This window comes from Pteropus medius, unplaced genomic scaffold (genome assembly GCF_902729225.1).
Source record: "Pteropus medius unplaced genomic scaffold, Ma_sr-lr_union100, whole genome shotgun sequence".
NCBI classification, from domain to species: domain Eukaryota; kingdom Metazoa; phylum Chordata; class Mammalia; order Chiroptera; family Pteropodidae; genus Pteropus; species Pteropus medius.
This window is the reverse complement of record NW_024353787.1, coordinates 3,444,892-3,468,955: the sequence shown is the minus strand read 5'-3', so window position 1 is coordinate 3,468,955 and position 24,064 is coordinate 3,444,892. Positions and strand designations below refer to the sequence as shown.

General features: G+C 49.8%; 2 protein-coding genes and 1 long non-coding RNA gene across 6 annotated transcripts in view; 2 read left to right on the top strand and 1 right to left on the bottom strand.

The window, feature by feature from the left end:
• Positions 1–12,374, bottom strand: part of LOC120593290 (uncharacterized) — a 28,717-nt gene extending 16,343 nt beyond the window's left edge. The window contains exons 1-3 of one of the 3 annotated variants that reach the window (XR_005650338.1): positions 12,278–12,374; positions 2,588–9,503; positions 1,697–1,943 (exon numbers count right to left, since the gene is read on the bottom strand). This is a non-coding gene — a long non-coding RNA (uncharacterized LOC120593290). Of the gene's footprint in view, positions 1–730; positions 1,944–2,587; positions 9,504–12,012; positions 12,094–12,277 lie in introns of those variants that run through there. The other 2 variants (XR_005650336.1, XR_005650337.1) reach the window with 2 other exon arrangements.
• GJB5 (gap junction protein beta 5) lies at positions 8,005–11,272 on the top strand. The gene is made up of 2 exons (XM_039851063.1): positions 8,005–8,143; positions 10,138–11,272. Exon 2 carries the CDS (start codon positions 10,162–10,164, stop codon positions 10,957–10,959), a length of 798 nt encoding a protein of 265 aa, XP_039706997.1. The 5' UTR covers positions 8,005–8,143; positions 10,138–10,161; the 3' UTR covers positions 10,960–11,272.
• A 10-nt stretch (positions 12,375–12,384) lies between the features above and the next one.
• Positions 12,385–16,529, top strand: GJB4 (gap junction protein beta 4). Of its 2 annotated transcripts, none has more exons than XM_039851061.1 (2): positions 12,385–12,536; positions 13,707–16,529. In XM_039851061.1, exon 2 carries the CDS (start codon positions 14,017–14,019, stop codon positions 14,818–14,820), a length of 804 nt encoding a protein of 267 aa, XP_039706995.1. In that variant the 5' UTR covers positions 12,385–12,536; positions 13,707–14,016; the 3' UTR covers positions 14,821–16,529. The 2 variants fall into 2 exon arrangements, with proteins under 2 accessions (XP_039706995.1, XP_039706996.1); XM_039851062.1 differs by having other exon boundaries at positions 12,397–12,536; positions 13,939–16,529.
• Positions 16,530–24,064: the final 7,535 nt, after the last annotated feature.

The following is a 24,064-nucleotide window of genomic DNA, read 5'->3' as shown; positions in this document are numbered from 1 at the left end:
TAACCATGACGTGTGTCTCAAAACCAAGGGATCAAAATTGTCACAATACTGTAAACCAAACTCCAGATGTGCTCAGACTCCAATTCCACTAATGTCCCTTTTCTGCTTGATTGTTAAATTTACTGAGCATTCTGTGCCAGCATAGAGGCATTGCAGGCCCAGCCCTGCCCTCAAGGACTCATGGCCTGGGGTAAAGGTGGGCGGGGAGCAGAGAACAGATATGAGAATGAGACAATTGCCCTTCCACAAGATCTAGATAGAGTAAGGAAGGCTTGCAGGGGGGACAGAGGGGAAGCCCTTGGTTCCAGTGGGGGAAGGGTCCCAGTCTGAGCTGAGACTTGAAGGGCAAGTAGTGTTTGCTCCTTCTTCCTCCTTCACTACCTCCAGTAGTCAATGCTCTTACCTTGCTACTGGCCCAGAGTTTACTGCAGGCCCATCTCCCACTGACTTCTCAGTGAAGACAAAGGCCAAATCACAGAGTGAGTTAAGGCCAGGTACTCTGGAGGCAGACAGGGGCCAAATACCAGCCTTATTGCTGTGTGACTCTGAGCAGGTGACTGACCCTCTCTGGGCTTCAGTCGGTCTTGCTCTTTCCCTCCATCTCTCTCCATCTCTGTTTCAGACCCTGCATTTCAGGCTTTCTATCAGAAACAGTGTCTTCCTATCTCCAGTTGATCTCACCTCGGCCTCTCTTCACCATGGCCCTCCCCCCCATCCCAACCCCTTGAAGTCTCATTAATTTTGAGAGCTTGTCTTTATGGATTTTCCCGCCCGGCCCTGTCCTGGGGCTCAGAGAGCTGTGTAATTATCCACTTGGAGCCAAAGGGAAGCTATAACCAGTTCTCCCTCCCTCCTTTCCTGCCTGCTTCACTCTCATCCATTTCTCTCAAACATCCCCAGGGAAGGCGATTACGGAGGGGCCTGCTGGGTGAGGAAGGCTGGGCATCCTCATTAGCTTGTAAAAGTTCAGAAAGAGTGAGTGGGGGGCATCTCTCCAGCCTCCCCCCAGTTTAAGGTCCTGAACTCCCAGGCCTAGGTCCTTTTGTCTGTCCTGAACATCACGCTTTGTCTCCACCCAGGAGGTCTCTTTTGTTCAGCCAGTTCTCTCTAGGCTATCTACCTGGGTACATCTCACAGGCCCTCAAACCTAACAACCCAAACCTGGACACATCATTCCTTCTACCAGACCTGCTCCCCTACCCCCTCCTTCCTCCTGCTCCCCTTCTCCACTCCTAATCTTCTGAAGCACCAGCCACGCAGGATCTCAGTAAGACACCGACATCATTCTTGCCTCACTCCCTTGGCTAATCAGCCGCAACCATCCATTTCTCTGTTTACTTCAGCCCAGTTTCCAAGTCCTAAAAGTCACCCGGGAGCTGGCCCCTTCACCTGGATAGCCTGTGGTCCCTCAAAGTGGCAATGTCCCAATCTGACTATATCATCTTGCCCCAAAATTTCCCCGCCTCTATCCATGGCACCCCCCACTTCCCATCACCGATACAAGCTCTTCACCTCCTCCTACTCCCCCCACATGCAGCCAAACAGTCCCCATGCTATGACAAGAGAATGGGCTTTGGAGTCAGTAAGAACTGAGTTACAACCCAGCTCCATTATTCCCTAACTGTGTGACTTGGGACAGATCACTTCACCTCTGACTCTGTTTTATCATCTGTAAAATGGGGCTAAGGGTACTCACTTTGCAGGGCTGTTGGGAAGGTTGGTTGAAAATGTCCAGGATTACAATCTCAAATGACTAAGGGCCAGGCAAGTAACATATATGAGTGAGGGGGCCCGGTGGGATCTGTGGCAAACTGGAGAGTGGACGCCCCATCGAAAGGGGCAGCTATTCGTCACTCCAGCTATTGATATGGGCTCCATTTTGCCAGAACTTCCAGTTTTTCAAGTGCAGCTCTCAGTCACGTCTTCACAGGAAATTTCCAGATCTGTATATGTTGGCAATTAATTGAAGTGTTTCTTAAGCATCATGAAGGCCAAACAAAACATTTGCCTCCAGGTCACTAGTTTGTACTCTGATGTATACAAGGAGTTGGGCCCAGTACATGCTCATAGCAAAGTCAATAAACATTCATTCCCTTCTCTGCCCTTTTTATTGATTCTCCCAAAATAAAAGAAAAAAAAAAAATGTCTCTCCAAGCCATTCCTCCCATTCCACTCCCATCATCATCATCCTCATGCAGCCCTCCTTGGCCATCAGCCACAAGCCCTGTCCACCCACAGACCCAGGCAGGGTGCTGAGCACCTCACCCAAGATGCCTCCCTCTCCTCCCCAGTTAACTGGGCTCTTTGCTTGGGTCTGATGCTTCAGAGTTGACAAACCCTCTTGCTTTCATTTTCTCAGTTATCTTTTTAACAACCTATAAGGTAGTTATCATTGACCCCAACACCCAAGAGAGGGAAGAGGGGTCCAGAGGGCATAAGCCGATCAGCAAATACTTATTAAACACCTAAAACTGTGTACCAGGCTCTGTTAAATGGCAAATCCAAGGTTACACAGAGGATCCTTGGTTGCAAGTGACAGAAACCTAAATTAAACAGGCTCAAGCGAAGGAACAATATAGTGGCTTACCTGCGTGCAGGAAGGAAAACGAGTCAGTGGGCTTCGAAGATAAATGGAGCCCAAGACACGAATGCTTTCCAAGCACTCACTGGCTCCTGTCTTGTTTCTGCTTCCTTTTCTGAATGTCCTAGAATCATTTTTCTCATCCAGCAGAGCTGTATTTCCAAACAGCAGGCCACCAGCCAGCCAGTCTAGAGCCTCATTACTCACTGTATTTATCATCTAATGGATAGTCTCCTTGTCCTATGTTCAAAAGTCTCGGGGAAGGACACTTAGGAGATCAGCATGGATTACATTGTCACATTGGGCCAATCAATTGAGCAAGGCAAGTATAACCGATGAGCTCAATTTGGGGCCAATCTCATCCCTGGGCCAATCAACAGTCAATGAGACAGCAAGCTCTGTGAGGAGGTGTGAGTGGTTAGAGTAAGGATGGGAGAATTCTGCAGGAAATTAGACTGCTGTCTGTTCAAACGAGAGATATCTTAGTTTGGGCTCTTCTAAAAGGCAAGTCTGAGACGTGGATTTGCATGCAAGTTGTTTATTTGGGAGGCGATCCCAAGAAACAGCAGCATGGAGATGGGAAATGAGACAGAGAAGGGAAAGAAGTTGATAAAGAATATGTAATGGAGCAAGTTACCTCCATGGGCAACTGAGTTTAATCCTGCTGGGGACCTCTGGGAAAGAGGAGGACGTAGGCCTCACGGTTATCTCATCCGAAGGGTGAGGAGGCTGGAAGATTCATCCCCTAACTTCCATCAGTTATTGATTGAGGGCTATTCTCAGGGGGGCATCAATTCACTTTTCTACCCCTCCTGAGTAAAGTAAATGGGAAACACTTTGGCTCCACAGGCCAACTTATCTTGTTCCCAAGAACCAAAAGTTTACTCGCTTTTGGGAACAGTAGTTTTGATGGTTAACTGGGGGGAAAGGGGTACCAGTGCCTGTACTGCCTTTGATCTGCTGCATTCGGAAGGGAGCCTGGCGGTGAGGGCTGGTCTCCAGAGAGAATCCAACCCCCATTAACTCCACACCCATTAATAGGGAAAACAGGCAGGAAGCAGAAAGACCAGGATCTTCTCTTCAAGTTGAGGTTGAGGGAAGAGTCAGTCTGAGCCAGAAGAACATGTTGAAGACGATGACAAGAGTCAGAAATACCTGGGCTGAGGACTGGGGGGACATAGAGAGCACAAATGGCAGTCTACTGGTTCCTTCTCTTTTGTCTAAGCATCTCTTTCTGACTCCTGGAAAAAGTAAACTCTTCTTTAGCTCTGATCCCTCTGCCCACTGCTCTGCCTTTCTCCCTCCCTTGCAAGCTTTCGGCAAAGGTGCAGTCTGCTTCTGTCCCCACCCCTCTGCTGAATTACTTTGGCAAAAGTCACCAGGGATCTCAACTGGCCTCTGTGTAGGTGAGTTTCCTGGATGGCTTTTTCATTACATCCTCCAATACCACCACCCCTCGCCCCCTGACCTGGTTTCTCTGTCCCTGGCTGTTCTTTCTCCTCCACAGGCAACTCTTTATTGGCTGCTTCCCAAAATGCCAGTGCTCCCCAGACTTCTGCTTATACCCTCTTCTCTTCTCACTCAGCACACTCTCCCAAAGCTGCCTCATCCACTCCAGTGGCTCCCACCACCTTCTTGGGGCTGAGGACTCCAGCCATTGCTGCCACTTGCTGACTGTGGACAGCCCACATGGCCGTCCTCCACACACTCCTACTCGGCACATGCTGCTCTGAACTCACTAATTCTCAAACATCTGGGAGGACCCTATATGTCACCTTCCCTCTTCCCTTGGACAACCTGCTTTTCCTCCTGTATGACTCACTGTCATCAGTAGATCCATCACCTGCCAACTCACCAAAATTAGCCGCCTGGGAATCATCGTGGGTCCTCCTCCTATCTCCCCCTGCATGCCTTCAGACCCCAAACACTGCCAATTGTAGTTATCTACTTTCCCAGGGCCATCCCTCAGGCTCATCTCCTGCCTAAATCATTGCAATCCCTTTCTCACTGGACTCACACGCCTCCTCTCTCTCGAACAGAGGGAGCTTTCTAAACATACAGTCGATACTCATTTTTCATGGATTCCATGTTTGAGAGTTTGTATATTCACTAAAATTTATTTATATTAACTCTTAAATAAATACTTGCAGTGCTTTTGCAGTCATTCATGGACATGCACAGAGCAGTGAAAATTCTGAGTCACCTAATGAGCATGTTCCCGGCAGAGGTTGAACAAGGCAAATGTTCTGCCTTCTTGTTTCGGCTCTCATACTATGAACAAGTGTTCCATTTCGAGTGGATTTATTGCCACTTTGTCACATTTTTATGCTCTTAGAAAGTGATTTTGCTATATAAACTGGCCCCCAAGCATAGTGCTGCAGTGCTGTCTGGTGTTCCTAAGTATAGGAAGGCGGTGGTGTGCCTTAGGGAGAAAGTATGTGTGTTAGATGAGCTTCGTTCAGGCACAAGTTATAGGGCTGTTGGCCATGAGTTCAATGTTAATGATTCAACAATGTATATTAAATAAGGTGTCTTTGGACAGAAACACACATAAAACAAGGTCATGTTTGCTCAGTTGACAATAATGTTGCAACCAGAGGCTCGCAAGAACCCAACCCTGGTTTTTTTCCCACTCTGGCAAAGTTTCAGTACTTGCTAATTCAGTGTTTGTGGTGACTTGACACAACATAACTACAATGAATAATGATAATTGACTGTACCAATCTGACCAGGTAGGTAGCTTCCTTCCTGCCCCCAAGCTTCCCTCTGCACACAGATAAATCCAAACTCCTGAATATAGTGTTCCAGGTATTTCATGGTCCAAAAGGTCCTTGCTGGCCTTCCAGGAACCTTATCTTTTGGTGCCCCCCGCCACCACCACTCACCACCCCAGTCCTCTCTCCAAAGCTCTTTGATTGCCCTTCTCTGGGGTCCTCTGCACACTCTGTGCCCTCTGCCTCAAAGGCCTCTCCTCCTCATCTCCTCTTAGTGAACTCCTACACATCCTCCAAGACCCAGCTTCCACGTCGCCTTGTCTGGGTCTGGGTCTCCCTCTGGCAGAACCTGACACTCCCTTCTCTGTTATATGTCTCATAGTGCTTCTCATAATCTTGCACCTGATCCATTTGTGTGTCTCCTCTCTCCTGTACTTGGCAATAGTTTTTCGGGGAAAACGTGGAGGAGGGATAGATGCGCATGACTCTCTTTGCAGGGCGTGTGTGTTTCATATGTCATTCACTCAATAAAGATAAATGGAGGCCTAACGTGGTACCGGGCACCAGTCTAGGTACCAGGGGTACAGCAGTAACAAAACAGAGCACTAGCCCGTGTGTATGCAACACCCTGCCCATAGTGTGGTCTGTGTGTAAGAGTGTATACATGTGGAACTATGTTGAGCTTGCTGTGGACCTCTGGTGTTTGTGGCTCTTGGACACACCGTCCATTGAATTCCAGCCCCATGTGACTACTGATAAAGGGCATCTTAGAGTTGATTAGGCCAACAGGCTGTGTCTATGCACTAACGAGAAACCCTCCTGGGGTGCTCCCCACCTCTCCAACAGTCACCGCCTGGTCTGGGTTTTGTCTTGTTAACCCAAAGACAACATCTATCCACATGGGATTTTTCTCTGGTGAGTGTGTCTGTCTCCCCCTCCCTTCTCTGCCTTCCCTACACCTCAGAGAGAAAAAGAACAGAAATAAGGAAAGGGGGGAGGAAGTCGTTTTTTGTGAGTACTAGCCATGTGCCAGGCATGCACAGGCAGTTCACATATGTCAGAGGTAGTCACAGAAAGGGTTTCCTTTGTGCCGGGCACGGTCCTAGCACTGTACCTCTGTCGGCCGGGGTGATCCGCACACCAGCCCAACGAGGTAGGTGATGTTACTGGCCCACTGTCCAGATAAGAAATGGAACATTGAAGGTAAGGAAGAGAAAGAGCTGGGATTCAGGCCACACGGCCTGTGCTCAGTCACTGCACTGCATCACACTCTTTGTCTTCACGGGATACCTCACGGGCATGACATGGCTCATTGTACAGCAGAGAATCAGGGAGATTGGCCAGATCTAAAAGTAGCAGAGATGAGATTCAAATCTAGGGTTATGAGACTCCAGATGCAGGGGTATAGAGCTGATGCAGAGTTTTGAGGCCCAAATGCAGAGGTCCCTTGCCTTAAGGCAGTTCTTTGAAATACCTCCCTCATCCAATGCGGGGGCACCTTCTCTGGACAGGACTTGTGCAGTCCAGCCTCTTCCTGCTGGAGATTGCCCCCAAGGACCTTCTTACATCAGTGTGTCTCTGGGCCCCTCATCTGTGTGCCTGCCCCAGGCTGGGAGATGGTGTCCATCTTCTTCTGATCCTCTCTTCTTCTGTGTAGCCCAGAATGAAATACAGCACCTGGCACACAGCAATGTCTCAGTGATGATTCTTGAATTTTAAACAAGAGTTAGCGGAAAGGCCAATGTGTATGGTTTTGGAAAGAGGGAGCAGCCCCATGGGGTGGAAGGGCGGTGATCCATGCAGAGTTTGGGAATGGACTTGTGTATGTTTTGGGACAAGGTGGGGCTGTGTGTGCAGGAGAGAGGATGGCTCTCCATGCACCCTCTCATGCACTCAGTGTTGGGGTACAAAGACGGAACTAGATCCTGGCAGAACAGGACGGCAGAGAATGGGGAGGCTGTTCCATGATTTCTCTGCAGTCACGAGAGGCTGTGCAAATACTAGACTTACCAACTGGTAATCAAGGTCAAGCAGGTGAGTTCCTGGGGTCAGGGGCTGGTCCATTTTATGTTTGTTTAACAGAAGAAAGATCCTCCCCGGAAAAGCTTGATTAAGATCAGCGATTCCAATACAGTCTGATGATGCGGAAGCTCAGAGTCATGGGAGCCCAAAGATGGGGCCTGAGGCCACCTGGAGCAGTGCAGTCAGGGAAGTCTTCTTGGAGGAGTAAGCCAGATGAGGAGAAAGGCGAGAGAAAGGCATCCAAGTGGGGGCAATTGATGGAGCAAAAGCATTTAGGCTGGAGACAGGGTTTGGGAGTCCCGGCATTTCCAGAGGTGACTGAAGCTGTGAAATGGAGGCCACTGAGGAGCAACCAGAGAGGAGAGTCTGGAGAGCAGGGAGCCCCAGAAAGTAGCAGTGGGGAATTTCCAGAATTGGGGAAATTTCCGGGTTCCTTCCACACAAGGCCAGGGACGGGGAGGCAAGCAGAAGGTCAGAATGGACCTGTGGTTCTCTCCTGAGAAGATGCTAGGATTCTGGGCTCAGCACCCTGGGAGGAGTGAACCCCTAAGTTTCTGAGCCATTTGGGGAGGCTGGGCCCAGCCAATGGCTGTGCTCGGTGCAGCTCCTCCTCTTCCTAGGCCAGCGACACACCCAGGCTGCCTGCCGACTTGCAGGCTCTCGTCTGTGACTTGCAGGCTCCCATCTGCGACTTGCAGGCTCCATCCCAGGAACGGGCTTCCCCACACACCCTCTCTGGTTCTGACATGAGTTCCAGCTGCCTGCCACGTCAACTGCCAGCTGCCAGGAGCCAGTGTCCAGAGAGCCCCGAGGAGTAGCCACTCAGGTAAGGTCATCTGTGTCCAATGTACTGTCCCTCAGCACACATGGCAGAGGGAAACTTCTCCGGTGGAGAGTCAAGGGAGGTGGCCTGGACACATCCGCCACCCTGTGTCCTGATGATAAAAGAATAAAGGGCTCCTCCCTCCTCCACTCTGCGCTCTTCCCACTCTCCCTACCTGAGCAGAGGTAGAAGCAGGGACAGAGTGGAGACGGGCTCACAGCGGAACTGGAAGTTGTGCAGGCGGAGCAGCTCTGCCCGGGCCTGCACAGCCCCACCCGCCCCACCCTGCCCCACCCGGAGTGGGCTGGGCAGAGAGCCCCTGGGCACTAAGGGCTGGAGCCTCCCTGGTGGTTTCCTGAGAAGCTGCCAGGAATTCCACCCACCCTAGGCAGGAATGAGCAAAGACAAGCTGATGAGCTGATGGTTCTGAGCAGGGACCCCACCACATCCAAGTGAGAGGTGGTGTAGACAGAGTCAGGAGCAGAGACACCCCTAGCCTCCCTCAGCTGGGATCTACCTGGAGGAGGCGGGAGTGGGCACGGACCAGACTCACAGACAGCTTCCCAAAACTTAAGGAAAGCAGCCCAGGTCCAGAATGTGGGCTCTGGAGACAAACTTTCTGAGTTTAAATCCCAGCTCTGCCTCTTATTTGCTGTGTAACTGTGAGCAAATTAACTAACTTCTCTGTGCTCCACTTTCCTCATCTGTAAATTGAGAATAAAAAATATACCTTTTCATACAGTTGCTGCATCGATCCATACAAAGTTCCCAGAATAATGCCTGGCACTACAGAAACACCTAACAAATATTAGCTCTTAGTACTTCCCTGCTCAACTGCTGCCAACCCCGCAGGGGCTCAGGACAGCTTGTTGAGCTTCAGTGGGAACCAGTACCCGGAAGGGTATCAGGAACCCCTTAGAGCAAGAGGCTGTGCAGACAGGCTCCTGAGGTCCAATAGGGTGGGACCACTATGGTGCATGGGTCTCAGGGGACCCTAAAAACCAGCCAGAGCAATTCCAAGAGAGAAAATGGGCACCCCTCACTCTGAACAGCAGTCACATTCCTTAAATGGCGGTAAATCCGATTCCTGTGTGTTTAGCAGGCCGAACCCACCAGCAGAAGTGGTAGGAGCAGCATTTCCTATTTTGGTGCCTTGACAAGGCTGTTCCACAAGGTGACAAGAAAGAGTTCTGCCACCCATGGAGTTGGTCAGTGCTCCATATTCTGTCCCTCTTTTGGAGGTTCACAATGCGAATTTATCAGCGTAGTCAAGTAGAAGGGCCTATTTAACTCTGCCAAACAAAATGTTTGCCTACCTTTCTTGGACATGGATTCCTTTTCTCTCGCTACTCCTACGGTCAGCCTATGAAACAGAGTTTTCTTTCAACTAGATTATCGTTGGCCTTGCTTCAAGTGAGATGTCCCTGAGCAGGACACTGCCTGGATATTTACTGAGTGTTAGACCAGCCGGGAGTTTGGGAACAAGGTTCCAGTCTCCTCTCCAACCCCATCCCCTAAGTCAAGTGAAAGGCAAAGAGCAGGTTCCCCTTGGGAGGGGCTGTCTAAGGTGACAGAGCAGTGAACCGAAAGGAGAGAAGTCTTCCCAAGGCGCAACCCTCCCGAGGAGGAGACTCAGGGTTGGAGCAGAGGGAGAAGGCAGAATGGCCCACTTTCACCCTGCAAGACTACAAGACCAGAGCCTCAGGCCCTGGGAGGAATGAGAGGCTCCCTGGATCCACCTTCACCCACCTTTATGGGTAAGAGTTGGGTTCTGGACTTAATTACTTATACTCACATCCCTACTCTGCTCCTAATAATTGTATAAACTTGTATAACCCCTCTAAACAAACCTTGATTTCCTCCAGTGTTAAAATAGGGACAATGATAGAATGCAGCTCCTCTGCGACTGTGAAGATTAGGAACAATGACATGTTTCTATAAAGTGCTTAGAGTGACTGTCCTATTAATGTGGGAAATTGTCATCATCACCCCCGCAGGAGCAACCAATATCCAAGTCCACTATGAACTGGAGCATCTTCGAGGGGCTCCTGAGCGGAGTCAACAAGTACTCCACAGCCTTCGGGCGCATCTGGCTGTCACTGGTCTTCATCTTCCGCGTGCTGGTGTACCTGGTGACAGCTGAGCGTGTGTGGAGCGACGACCACAAGGATTTTGACTGTAACACCCGTCAGCCAGGCTGTTCCAACGTCTGCTTCGACGAGTTCTTCCCTGTGTCCCACGTGCGCCTCTGGGCCCTTCAGCTCATCCTGGTCACATGCCCCTCGCTGCTCGTGGTCATGCACGTGGCCTACCGGGAGGCACGGGAGAAGAAGCACCGAGAGGTAGCAGGGGAGGACTGTGGGCGCCTCTACCCGAATACCGGCAAGAAGCGGGGTGGGCTCTGGTGGACATATGTCTGCAGCCTGGTGTTCAAAGCCGGTGTGGACTCCATCTTCCTCTATGTGTTCCATTCGCTCTACCCCAGGTACATCCTCCCTAATGTAGTCAAGTGCCACTCAGCTCCATGTCCCAACACAGTGGACTGCTTCATCTCCAAACCCTCGGAGAAGAATATCTTCACTCTCTTCATGGTCATCACGGCTGCCGTTTGCATCCTGCTCAACCTTGTGGAGCTGGCTTACCTGGTGAGCAAGAGGTGTCGCGAGTGCCTAGCAGCAAGGAAAGCCTGGGCCACCAATGCCTCTTCCTACAAACAAGATGACCTCCTCTCAGGCGACCTCATCTTTCTGGGCTCAGACACTCCTCCTCCTCTCTTACCAGACGGCCCATCAGACCACATGAAGAAAACCTTCCTGTGAGGGCTGCCTGCATTGGGCTGACAGGGCAGGCCTGCTTTGGAAAAGCTCGGCATCTCTTGTGTGTGCAGTCTTAGGGGTGACAAGCTGAAGGTCAGACGGCCCAGGAACAAATCTCTATTCCACTGCTCCTGCCACCTGCCCCAGCTGTGTGGCCTTGGGCACCTCAGTTTCCTTTTATGTAAAATGAAGATGATGAGGCCTACCTCATAGGGTTGTTGCTGGGAGGAGGAGTTTAATTAGAGAACGATATGCAAGCACCTTCAATGTGTGGGGCCCATGGCCAGGGCTTAATAAAAGTCAACTCCTCCACTGATTTAAGGTGCCCTTTGATCCTTCAGTCTTTGTGACCTTTATCAGATCATTGGGTCAACCTCTCTGCCCCCTGCAGATGGTTGCTCTTGGTCCAGCCAGGTGAGGGACCATCCTCTCACCTAGAAAGAGTCCCCAGCACTCCTGGGGGTTATGCTGCCTGCTCATGCTCAAGTCTAGCCTTTATCTTCAGTCGCAATTTTAGGTCTATGGGTTGTCTACAAAGAGAATGGAGCTTAGTATGTGAGAACTACCTGAGGAAGTGGAAAGTTCATGGACTTTACTTGCACTTGAACCCAAATTTCAATGAAACTCACTTTCAAGGAAAGTGACTTCAGCTCCTCCCAAAATAGGTTGTGGGATTGTTGAGAGGGCTGGATGAGCTCATGGCTGTAGATGGGGTTAGCCAGCTGTAAAAGGCCACATAAATGTTAACCATTGGTATTAGGAAGTGCTTGATAAATGCTTATGGGAAATGAGGCAGAGGAGCCCCTCCCTAGCTGCACATTAACCTTCTCTGTCCCAAGGCCCCCCTGCAGCACCTACTGGGTCACACTCAACTTCCCTGGAGGCTTGCCCCAGAGACCCAGGCCCATAGAGGGCAGACCGCGAGGTGGTGCCTGACCCCGTGCTAACTGGGCCACTGCATGCTGTCAACCTGCATTCCTTGTCTCCACCAGGGCAGTGGGGTACCCTTGTCCAGAGGAACCATAGTCAGCCCCTCCCATCCCATACACAGCTCACCGGCAGCCTAAGCTCTAGTTCCCAGCAATGTCCCCACCAGAGTGAAATGTGACCCTGGGCTGAATCAAGGTTGCCCTTTTCTGCTGAGGACATCAGAACCAGGCTTCCAGAGAAAAGGGCAGGAGAAAGGCCTGGGGACAGAGGGACAGAAGGCAATAAGGCAACAGGAAGGGGACAGGGGAAATGCCATTGTTGCTGACCTGGGCCCAGGGAATGAGGATACCTGGCCCCTGCTGCCCCCCTCACTGCAGTCTCACCCACATACCTGCCAACCCAGGGAGCCAGACCCAGCCATGCCTGGCCAGACTGGAGAAAAGGCGTGGGCCAGGCAAGAAGCGCCGCGGGTGTTTGCTCTGAATATGTGCCCAGGGAAGTCCGCCTGCCCACCTGCTCACTCTTGCTTGGCTCATTGGCTCAGAAAGCCCCACCCAGCAAGGGAGTAAGAAACAAAAGCTACCTTTGGGAGGCCCTCAGGCAGATGGACAAGCTTAGGGACCGGAGAGCAGCTGCTGGACTCAAGAAAGGTGAGGACCAAATTGGGCATGAAGCTGGGCTGTGAGCAGGGACGAGAAGGTCTAAGGATTCCCAGGGGACCTCGGGTTGTGGACCGGGCTTCAGGGAGAAGCAGAGGGAACTGAGGATCCCTGGAGAAACCCCAGGGAAGCCCCAAGGAAGGGAAGGAATGTCCTGCCAGACCAAAGGAAGGACAGAGGACCAGGGAAGACATGGGAAGAGGAGGGATCAGGAAGAAGTAGAGTTTCAATTAGGTTTAGCAAACATCTATTGTGTATTCACTGGGCCAGGCCTGATGCTGAGTCCTGGGGGAACAGACAATAAGACATAGAGGCTGCCCTCCAGGAGCTGGCAGTCCCACCTAGAAGACAGGTAAACAGGCCATTCGAGTATCAGCGATGCATGAAAGAAGTAGGAGGGTACTCAGAAAATGTTCCAGGGTCATAACGTTTGAAGACGCTGAGATCTGAGTCAGGAACAGAGGAGGGGCCAGGTCAGAGATGGAACATGATGGCACTCAGGATGAGGGGTTGTAGAGGATGGAGCACCCAGGACAAGGGCCTGAATGGAAATAATGGGAGATTTGGCTAGCAAAAAACTGCTAAACAGTCACTGAAACAAACAGACAAAAAGGAAATGGTGGGGGTGAGGGCCGTGCCCGAATCCCACCTCCATGCCTTCCCCAGTCCCTCCCTAAAGCCGGAATGGTTGGAATTCCAGAGAAATCTACTGTGGTCAGGACAGTCAGCCCCCAGGGCCCAGCACCCATGGGGGTGCTGGAGGGGTGGTGGGATGATACCAAGCCAACATGGTTCCAAAGAGCCTGTTTAGTTTAGGAGGGAAAGTCAGGGTGGGGATGTCCTGGGGCCAGAGAGGAAGAACGAGGATGGATATCACCATGTCAGCCAGAAAGGCTGATATGAACACACCCAGCTCAGGGCCTGGCTCATGTTGGTGCTCAGTAAAGGCTGGAGGAAACTGAAAGATAAAGATACACATCCCTCCCCTCCTACCCTGGTCCAGACCTGGCAGCTGATAAGAGAGCGGATCATCCAGTCCCCACCTTCGTACTATTTCTTTAGAAGGTGGGTGACCCACAGGGCTGAAACTTGGGGTCAAAGAAGTTGGCGGGCACATCCCTGCAGGACCATTATCCTTCACATCTATCTATTACTTTATAGAACAAAATATTCCCTGATTTTGCAACTGAAAGACAGAAGTTCAAGATCAGCTCTGCCACTTCCATCTGTGGAGCCTTGGGCAGGTGTCTCTGTAGGCCTTAGCTTACTCCCCTGTGAAATGGAGATAAAGGTGATCTACCCCGCCAAGGCATTTTGAGTGAGGACATGATGACACAGTGGTTGTGAAACGACTTTGCCAATCACACCTTTAACAAAGGACACCCATTTCCAGGTTCTCCCAGGCCTGGTAGTCCCGAGGCCTGCGTGGGTTTCTCACGGCTGTAGGCCGCTCACATAAGGAACCATCAGCATGAACTGGGCATCCCTGCAGGGCCTCCTCAGCGGCGTGAACAAGTACTCCACGGCACTGGGCCGCATCTGGCTGTCCATAGTGTTCATCTTCCGGGTGCTAGTGTACGTGGTGGCAGCTGAGGAGGTATGGGACGATGAACAGAAGGATTTCGACTGCAACACCCGCCAGCCGGGCTGCTCCAATGTCTGCTATGATGAGTTTTTCCCCGTGTCCCATGTGCGCCTCTGGGCCCTGCAGCTCATCCTGGTCACATGCCCCTCGCTGCTTGTGGTCATGCATGTGGCCTACCGGGAGGAGCGGGAGCGGAAGCACCGCCTGAAACACGGGCCCAACGCCCCATCCCTGTACGACAACCCAAGCAAGAAGCGGGGAGGGCTCTGGTGGACGTACTTGCTGAGTCTCATCTTCAAGGCCGCCGTGGACTCTGGCTTCCTCTACGTCTTCCACCGCCTCTACCAGGGCCATTACGACATGCCCCGTGTGGTGGCCTGCTCTGAGCTGCCCTGCCCCAACACCGTGGACTGCTACATCTCTCGACCCACGGAGAAGAAGGTTTTCACCTACTTCATGGTGGTCACAGCTGTGATCTGCATCCTGCTCAACCTCTGTGAGGTCGTCTACCTGGTGAGCAAGAGGTGCCTGGAGATCCTCGGCCCCAGGCGCCTGCGGTCTCGGCACCGGAGTCGCCTGCCTGATTCGTGCCCACCATATGCCCTCTCCCAGGGAGACCACCCCCAAAATGAGGACTCTGTCCTTACAAAGGTGGGCTCAGCCGTGGTGGATGCAGATGGGTATCCATAAGCTGTGAGGCTAGCAGCTGGGACCGCCTGCTCCTTAAGGCCACAGCAGGGCAGTGGCATCTTTTCTGTAGCAAGGCATGTGAAGAAGATGGTCGTGGGGCTCAAGAAGCCCATCTAGGGGCCAGTACTGTGGGGAAGTTGTATCGTTGGGTCTTGAGCCCCAGGAGAGGGAGGTTAATGGATGGTGGGGATTTTATATATGGTAATGTATTTTATAATATTAAAGTCAAAACACTTAATAAATATGATTTTCTCAGTACCGTGCAGACCAGGTAGAGAGTGACTGGCAGGAAAGCAGAGAGGTTCATGATGAATCTCAGAGAGGAGGCCAAGGCCACTCAGTGGGCACCTGAACCCCTGAGCCCCAGAACCTCAGATCCAGGTTCACCCATTGCACACCACATACACACACACGCACATTGTGCCAGAGTGTGCCCCCCAGGACATAGCAGTGAATACCCAAAGGCAGAGGCTGCTCCAGGAGTCTCTGGACTCTGCAACCAGCTGGTCGAGGCAGGAGAGGGACCCCAGGAAACACTGTGGCCAGCATAAGTTGGTTCTCAGCAAGTGTCCTTCAGACGAATACATGTGGCTCAGGAAGTCTCTGCCTTCCCCATTTAGGCCTCTCTAACCCTGCCCAGCATAGGTCCCAGGGGAGCGGGACCCTCTGAGGGTAGAAAGGGAAGGTCAAATGGGAGAGGGTTGGTGCCGAGAGCTATTCCAGGATGAAAGTTTGCCAGGGTGTCTAGGAGGCATATTCCCATAGGCCAGGGACCATTGAGAGCATCCGAGCCAAAGGTTCCCTCGTGGATCCTCAAGTCTGAGGAATTTCCCTTATCTTTCCTGGACACACATTCCTTCATTCTCCCCACCCCCATCCAAGCACTCAGACGTTGGCAACCCCCAAAACCCCGACTCCAGCCTGGACCTGCCTGAGTCCCAGGGCCCCCACCAACTGCCCACAGGAGAACCCTCCAGGAGGCACCCAGGCATCTCCCATTCAGCAACTTCCAAACCTGCCCCCCTCACAGATCACTACCCACCCCATGAACAGCACTGCTATCCACCTAGTTGTCCAAGCTGGAAGGTGGTCTGACATCCTCATCCCGTCCCCATCTTCCAGCCCCTCGTGCCCCACATCCCAGTGCAACATCAAATCCCACTAATTCCAGCCACTTAAATGCCTCCTCAGTCTGTGCCTCCTCTCCCACCCCGCAGTCTTAACCTCTCACTGGGCCCCTCCCATCTGCCTCCTACTACAGAGACAGAGCAGTTTTTATACCTATGAATCTGATCATGTTGTTCTTTCTGCATTAAAAATCCTTCCACCACCACCACCACCATTGCCCTACACTTGGTCCCCACTGACCTCCCTGACCTCACCTCCTGCTTCCTCCTTCATTGTACCCACCAATTATACCAAGCGCTCAGCCAGATACCTCATGCTGTATTGTGCCCTGTGCCTTCAGACATGCTGTTCCCTCTACCTGGAATGCCCTTCCTCCCTCCTCTGGGACCCTTTCTGAAAACCCAGGGACAGCCTTAACCACCTTCTCCATGAGTCAGTCGAGCGCATGCCTCTGTTATTCTCCCTGAATTGGAGTGGTCGGTTCTCCCCATCAGTCTGTGAGCCCTGTATGGGCAGGGCAGGGTTAGACGCTGAGTCATCCAGGCCTGGCTGCTTCAATAAATGTTTGTTAGCTGAGTAAATGGGCTGTGAGCTGTTTGGCAGAAGGGACTGTGTCTTGTTGACCTGAATCCTCCACCACACCTAGCCCGGGGAGTTCAGCAAAGTGTTTTCTTTTATTTGTTTGTTTATATGCTTTGTTGTTGTCCTTTTAACTAAGTTCAGCGTCAAGGTCTCATTTATATGTGAGGAAACTTTGGCCTAGGGAGGGGAGAGGCCCCTCCAAGCCCACACAGATGGGATGAGTCTGTGGGGGCTGTGGCCCCTGTGGTCCATGGAGAGACTCTATGTCCTCTCCTGATTATGGGACAAGATCGGAAAGTCACTCCGTCCTGGGTCAAGGTCCCTAGAAACAGAGCCAGCATCAGGAATTTATGTGCATGTGAAGAAAGGAACAAGGAAACAGGATAAGGAAGGGGCAGAGCTGAGCAAGGTATAGACTCAGAAATCTAGCCTTGGCCTGAGCCCTTACAGAGTGAGGGGACCTTGGATCATAAACCCCACCATAGAGCTGTCCCTGCTGGAGGCAAGGGCATCAGGCTTTGGAACGCCCGTATCACCCAGTCTTTGGCTTCAGGCCACCTCAAGGACAAGAGGGCTGGCAAGGAGGGGTCGGTGGCTCCCACTCAACCAAGATCAGTTCTCTAGGGACAGCTATAAGCCATGAGTGGCCAATATTCACAGCAGCTGGGGAACAAGTGTCCCCCAGCATGGGGGAACAATGGGGCAACAATACCATCTGCTGAACTCCAGGAATCAAGGGCAACTCTACTTCCGCTCCAGATCAGAGCTGCAACTACTCAAACCCAGAGAACAGGGTGGTACCATCAGCTAGTTCCAAGTCAGACGGCCCTACACTGCTCAGACCAATGTGGCTCCCACATGCAGGCCAGTGGACCAGCCATAGTCAACTCCCTCTGAGATTCTAGATTCCCCATTCCAGGGGCTGGTGCTGTGAGAGCATCCTGGGACCTGACTACTCCCGTGGCAGTCCTCTTCATGGGCTCTATTCCCAGAGGTCTCAAGTCCTGAGCCATTGAGTCAGATGAAGACCGAACACCATCTGACCAGCCTGAGGGCCCCAGAGGGGGCAGGATAACCCTCTAGGAAACACTCAAGCTTCTCATTCTTATCCTCAGTCCTGCCCACACTCTCAACACCCGCACACTGCCTCCTTACCGCTCTTAGACCTTTCCGCCTTTGCCCTCTTAAAAGCTCTTTGCTTAGCGTAGGCCCCTGCCATCTTTCTCTTCCACTCTCTGCCCGGCCTGCATTGCTGCCACCTGCTTCTCCTCATTCATTAAAGACTTGAGCACATGACTCAGGGCCTTCTGGTATTCTCTCACAGCCCAGGGCCACGGAGACTACCTGTGTATCACTCTGTCCTTTTCATTCCATGCCCTCCTCATCTCTCATGACCTCTTCGTCCACTCCATTTAGTTACCCACTCACAAGACCACACCCTGGACTTTGTCTTCTCCCAGAAATGCTCCACCTCTAGAATCTTCCATTTGACTCAAGCCGACAAAATTTATTGTTCGCTTTATGTGATAAGCCCCCATGCTAGGTGCTGAGCATCCGTCTGGTTAAGTTCCTGACCTCATGGAGCTTATGCTCTATGAAAAGGAAAGCTGCCAACCCGTGGGCCTCTGGGGAGGCACATGGTGCTGGGGGAGGGAGGAAGGTAGACCCAGCATCCAGGCACCCAGGGAAAGGGTCCTTGAGACTTCTTAAGCTGACACCTAGAGGAAGAAGAGGATTTTGCCAAGCAAATGGGGAGGGGACTCTGAACAGAGAGATGATGGCACATGAAAGGCCTAGAAAGGGAAAAGAAACCAGGTGAGGGGTCAGGCTGAAGTAGATGGGAGCGGGGGTGGAGTCACGCAGAGCTTCCTTTGTAAAGCCCTGTTCATGATTTTGGACTTTATCCTACGGACAGTGAAAAGTCACTGGAGAGACTTAGCACAGAAGTGACATGATAGAATTTTCAATGTCTCTGGTTATAGCACCAAGGCACCAGAGCAGGGCTACCTATTTGGAATCTGACACTAATAGTCTAAGAGAGAAACAGCAATGGCCTCAACAAGGGTGTGTGCAGTAGGGGTGGAAAGAACTAGCTGGATTTAAGAAATATTTACCAGATAGAATCGAAAAGATTTGGTGATTTGATTGGGTGTGGAAATCAGTTAGAAAGAGGAATCGAAGTGACACCCAAGTTTCTGGCTCTGGGTGGTGGCGCATTTACCCAAGGGAGGAGCAGGTTTGAGGGAGATACTGGTAGCTTCAGTTTCAGACAGGGTTGAGTCTGATATCTTACAAATAAGATATCCTGGTTATCCCCTCACATTCAAGACCATCTCAGCCCTTGGCTCACTTGTCTTTCTATTATTATGCTTATTGTTCTTGGTGACTTCACGTCCAACACCTTGACCTCTCAGTTCCTTGACTTCCTTGCTTGTAACAGTCGATCGAAGCCCCCACACGAGTGCTTGCACCATAGATCTTCTCTGTCCTGAGAGCTGCATCGTCTCCTATTTATTCAGCTTACTCACTCTAGTTCCCACTCCAGCAATCTTGCCCCAATTATTGACCCGCCGCTATTTCACCATCCATCACCCACTTTATACCCTCCCCTCCTTTCCCAGCTTGGACTCCATGGGCCCCCACACAATTTTTGATATCCTCCACTCCCTTGCCTTTCAGGGCTCTTATAGTTACTCAGCAGGCAAGACTCTAACTCCAGTTAAGCCCGACTCTCCATGTAGCACCTGTTCAGGGCACCTAGAGAATAATACAACTGGATTGACTGGTTTCAATGGAAACTTCTGACCACAAAGCTCAAGTGGGCACTCAGCACCTCAACGAAATTCTACATTTTCCTAACACTTTAACCCTTGTCAATGTAAGAAATATCCAAACCTATAGAGCAGCAGTCTTTAACCTTTTTGGCATGAGGGACCAATGCTCCTATGAGAATCTAATGCCTGATGATCTGAGGCGGAGCTGAGGCGGTGATGCTAGTGCTGGGGAGCGGCTGCAAATACAGATGAAAATACAGATGGAAATACAGATGAAGTTTTGCTTGCTGGCCCACCACTTGCCTCTTGTTGTGCAGCCTGGTTCCTTACAGGCCACTGACTGGTACCAGTCCACGGCCTGGGAGTGAGTCAAGGACTCTTGCTATAGAGAATTTTAATGAGTTTATTTGAGCCAAACTGATGACAATTGCCAGGAAGCAAAATCTCAACAGATTAAGAAAATGCTCAGGGAACAGCAGTTTTGCAGCTTATTTTATACATTAGAATCAAAAGAGGAGTCGTAAAGGGGGTTACATGAAATCCATTGGTAGTAGATTGGGGGGCAGGAGAAAGCAAGTGGGGAAATCTCTGGGATTGATAAAAAGTAAAACAAAGAAACACGTACTTCTTTTACATTGGTGGGTACAGGAGAGTTAGTAATTAACATTTACAGCCCATAGAGATGGTGTTCAGGGATCAGGATGACAATGAGGGGCTCTGTGTTCTTGCGCTCTGGTCTAAGGGGTCCGGAAAAGGAGATTACTCTGAAATTTCAAAGGTACATTATCTTAGATGCAAAAAGACAATAGATAGGCTCACTTACAGTAAAGACTGTCAAGGAAGCTACCTGCCTAGGGTGTGACTATCTGCCATGACCCGCGGTTAGTTAGGAATTGTTCTATTCAGACCATCTTATGTGTTTAATTTCGGTCACTGAGTTTGTAAGGCCTGCTGTGCTGGCCTCCCCTAAACTTGTCAGGTTTAGTAGGTAGCCCTTTTTTCCGTCCACACCCTATTACCCAAGATAACTATATCATACCTTCTCATCTTTTCCCAGACCTCCAGCTCCCATTCTCCTAATCTCCCATTTCAGCGGATAGCCATGCATTACATGCCTCTGGGAAACAGAAGCAATGGCAAGCACTAACTTATCTGCCCCACCCCCGCCAAGTCTGCCAACCTCCTGGCATGCATGAGTGCCCGTTCCCTCTACCTCCTCCCCTGTAACATAGACGAAGTGTCCCTACTCTGGGTACACCCACCCTCCGCTTGGACCCTGGACCCCATCACCTCTTACCTACTCTGGACTGTGTTCCACAGTTGTGGCCTCACGATCCCCTTTCTCTAAATATGCTATAATGTTTTCCTCTCTCTCTAAAAAAAATCCCCTAAAAGTTGTCTATAATTGCTATCTCCACTTCCTCATCACATTAACCTATGTGAGTCAAGGTCACCAACAGCCAAAAAGTTGCCAAATCAAAATGGTCACTTCATCAACCTCATCTCACTCCCTTAGCAACATTTGCCCATCGAGAACTCCTTCCTTAAACACCACCTTCCCTTGGCTCCCAGGCAGCACCCTCTCCTGGCTTTCCTCCCACCGCACTGATGGTTCTTCTTTTATCTCCATCAGTGCCTTTTCTTCCTCTTGCTGATCTCTAAATACAAGATTCCTCAGTTCTCTATCCTTTTTTCTCCTCTATATACATTCCTTCCTCTATAATCTTGTCCATTACCATCTATAAAACCACCTATAAACCAATGACTCCCACATTTATATGTTCAGACCCAACCATTCGCATGTGTTACACTCATGTATCCAAATTCCTATTGGTCATCCAGAACAAACTCCTAATCCCGCTAACAGAGAACAGATTTATGTTCTCTCCCAGTCTTCCCGCCTTGGAAGATGACATCCCTATCCACCCAGCTGCTCAGTTCAAAAACCTAGTCATCTCTTTCCTCAGAACCACATCCGCCATTAACAGATCATGTTGGATATAATTCCAAAATATGATCCAAATCCATTCTCTTACTATCATCTCCAAGTGCTGCCATCCCAAGCCAAGCCACCTCGTTGAACACCTGGATATCTGCAACAGTTGGCTCCCTTCCTCCATTCTTGCTTCTCTGCAATTCTTCCTTCATATGGCAGCCTGAAAGATCTTACCATCATGTAAAGTAGATCAGTCAAGTCACTTCCTTGCTTGAAATCCTCCAACTGGCTTTCCCATCATGGCCATAAAAATGAAAATAAATCAAACTCTTCCATGGCCTGTAAGGCCCTACATGATTAGACCTTGGCTAGCTGTCTCAGCTCATCTCACCGGACATTCCTCTTCCTGTGTGCCCCACCCACATTGGCTTTATCTCATCTCCAGGGTCTTCGCACTGGCTTCTGCTGGCAACGCTCTTCCCCCAGAACTTCACGTGACTGTCTCCTTGGTATTCACATCCCAACTCAAACATTCTCTCCTCCAAGAGGTCATTTCTGACCTGCCCTCCCCAGATGAAGCACACACCCCACACACAGTCATTCTCTACCACATGACCCCATTTGATCTTCTTCATAGCATTTACTACTATACATAATATTCTTATTTATGTACAGGTTTATTCTCTGTTTCATCCCACTAGGATGAGCTCCTTGAGAACATAGACTCTGTTATTTCCCCCTCTTTATCCACCAGCACCTAGAACAATGCTCGACTCAATGAAAATGCACCAACTGAGTGGTTGACACCCAAGTGGAGCGGTCTAGTAGGCTGTCGTTTAGAAGTGGATAAAGGACTGGTCAGGAGATACGGAGTTGAGAATTGTCAGCAAAATACCTGAATATAATATAATATTTTGCTCCAAAATTATCCCTCAGGTAGGAAGGATTTGTCATATATTCAAGTTCTTACAAAGTCTCCTGCAGTATGCGGCATGTTCTCAATTACTGCCTTTTGAACAACAAAACATTCTTTGGGGAAAAATCATTAGCCTGAAATAACCTCAGTCAATGAAGTTTTGGATATTCATGGAGGTCTCTTGGCAGAATCAGAAAAAAAGTAGAAGCAAAGACATTACAAACAGATGATTATTCCTGGGGCGTGTGGGTCTTACAATTGCAAGCATTGTCTTTTTAAACAATCCCTTTTAAAAAAAATCACTTGAAGAACAATAAAAGAAATAGTTATGTTGTGAAGATAACAAATACACACCTACTAGATGATTGTTTTTAATTCATGTAACCTAATATTATGCAACCAGACTTTCGTGACAAAGAATAAAGTTACCAGCATCATACACAGATTGAAAAAGTGCTGTCACCAATAACTTGGGCAAAAATAAAGTCTGTGTGTTCTGTAAAAGTTAATGATAACAAACAAAATTCTAATGATATTGATGCAGATGTTAAAAAAAATGTTAAAAGCTTAAATAAAATTGCTTCATAAAATATAAAGAGAGAAAAAATAATCCATCCACTACACCATTATATGATATGTGATGTTTAAAATGTATAGCAAACTAAGTTAGCAAATTATTATTTCAACCATGCTAAAAGTGTATGTATTCAAATTAGCCTCCAAATTAATTTTGGAGGGTTTCCTCATGGGAAATATAGGGAATTGCTTTTTATTTGGAGTCATCTTATACCTGGGCCTCTATGGTAGGTGGAGACTTAAGCCTTGAGAGTGGCTGATACTGTACAGAAACTCTGAGATGAGAAGATGCCCTAGGATGAAGGCTTAAAGGCCAATTAGAGTGGGGGAAAGCTAGCAAAGGGGACTTTTGGGTAAACTGATATCATAGCAGCCAAGGGAACATGATATCACAGAGGAGGAAGATAAGAGATAAGTGTTCTAGAGAAGTTCTAGAACTTCTAGAAGTTTCTAGAAGAGTGTCTGAAGAAGAAGAAAGTTATCATCAGAGCCAAACATTATCATGGGTCATTAGATTAACAAAGATGGTCATTGGTACCCATGGCAGGAGTTTCGTTGTAGAGAACCAGGTTCTGGTGAAATGAGGAGACAGAGAGATAGCAAGTGTGGACAACTGATTGGAAAATGGTGGCTGCAAGAAGAATAGAAAATGAAAGGCGGTTATTTGCAAGGGAATGGAGGTAGTCAAGAAATATTTTTTGACAATGAAAGAGAATTGGGAATATTTAAAAAGTGGTAAATCCAATGGTAGGGAAAGGAATTCAAGGTCCCCAAGAAAGCCAGAGGGAATAGGATGCAAAATCCAAATAGAGCCTCAGGCTTCAACAGGAAAAGGACCAGTATTATAACCAGAGGGAAGAAGGAAATGGTTGAGACAGGTGCGGATCACCTCACTCTCTAACAATAGCTTCCTCCACCCCCGCCACCCTCTCTCTTAGCTCCTCCTTCGAAATCTGTTCATGTTCATTTAACAGATCAATAGGAGACCTCCTATATAGGCACCTCCAGACCTGACCTGTGACCTTCCCCCAATCTGCCAGCCTCCCTCCATTCGCTTCCTTCTATACCCTGCCTGAACTTGGGCTCCACAGAGTCTATCATCCCCATCTCACATGGGAGCTTCTAAATTGATGTCTGCCCTCCCTGCTAGACTGCTAGCTCTACAAGGGTAGGAACAGTATCTGTCATGTTTGCCCATGTATCTTCAGGTCGTGCACCATGCCTGGTATGCAGGAAAAGCATAGTAAAAATTTGCTGAGGTAATGACAGGAATGACTCTTGGTCCTACCAATATCCCCATTGTCCCTCTGCGCCTCTGCTTAGTGAACATCT

Excerpts from the sequence above, each read along its gene's own strand:
- GJB5 (XM_039851063.1), top strand. The coding sequence starts at position 10,162 with ATGAACTGGAGCATCTTCGAGGGGCTCCTGAGCGGAGTCAACAAGTAC.
- GJB4 (XM_039851061.1), top strand. The coding sequence starts at position 14,017 with ATGAACTGGGCATCCCTGCAGGGCCTCCTCAGCGGCGTGAACAAGTAC.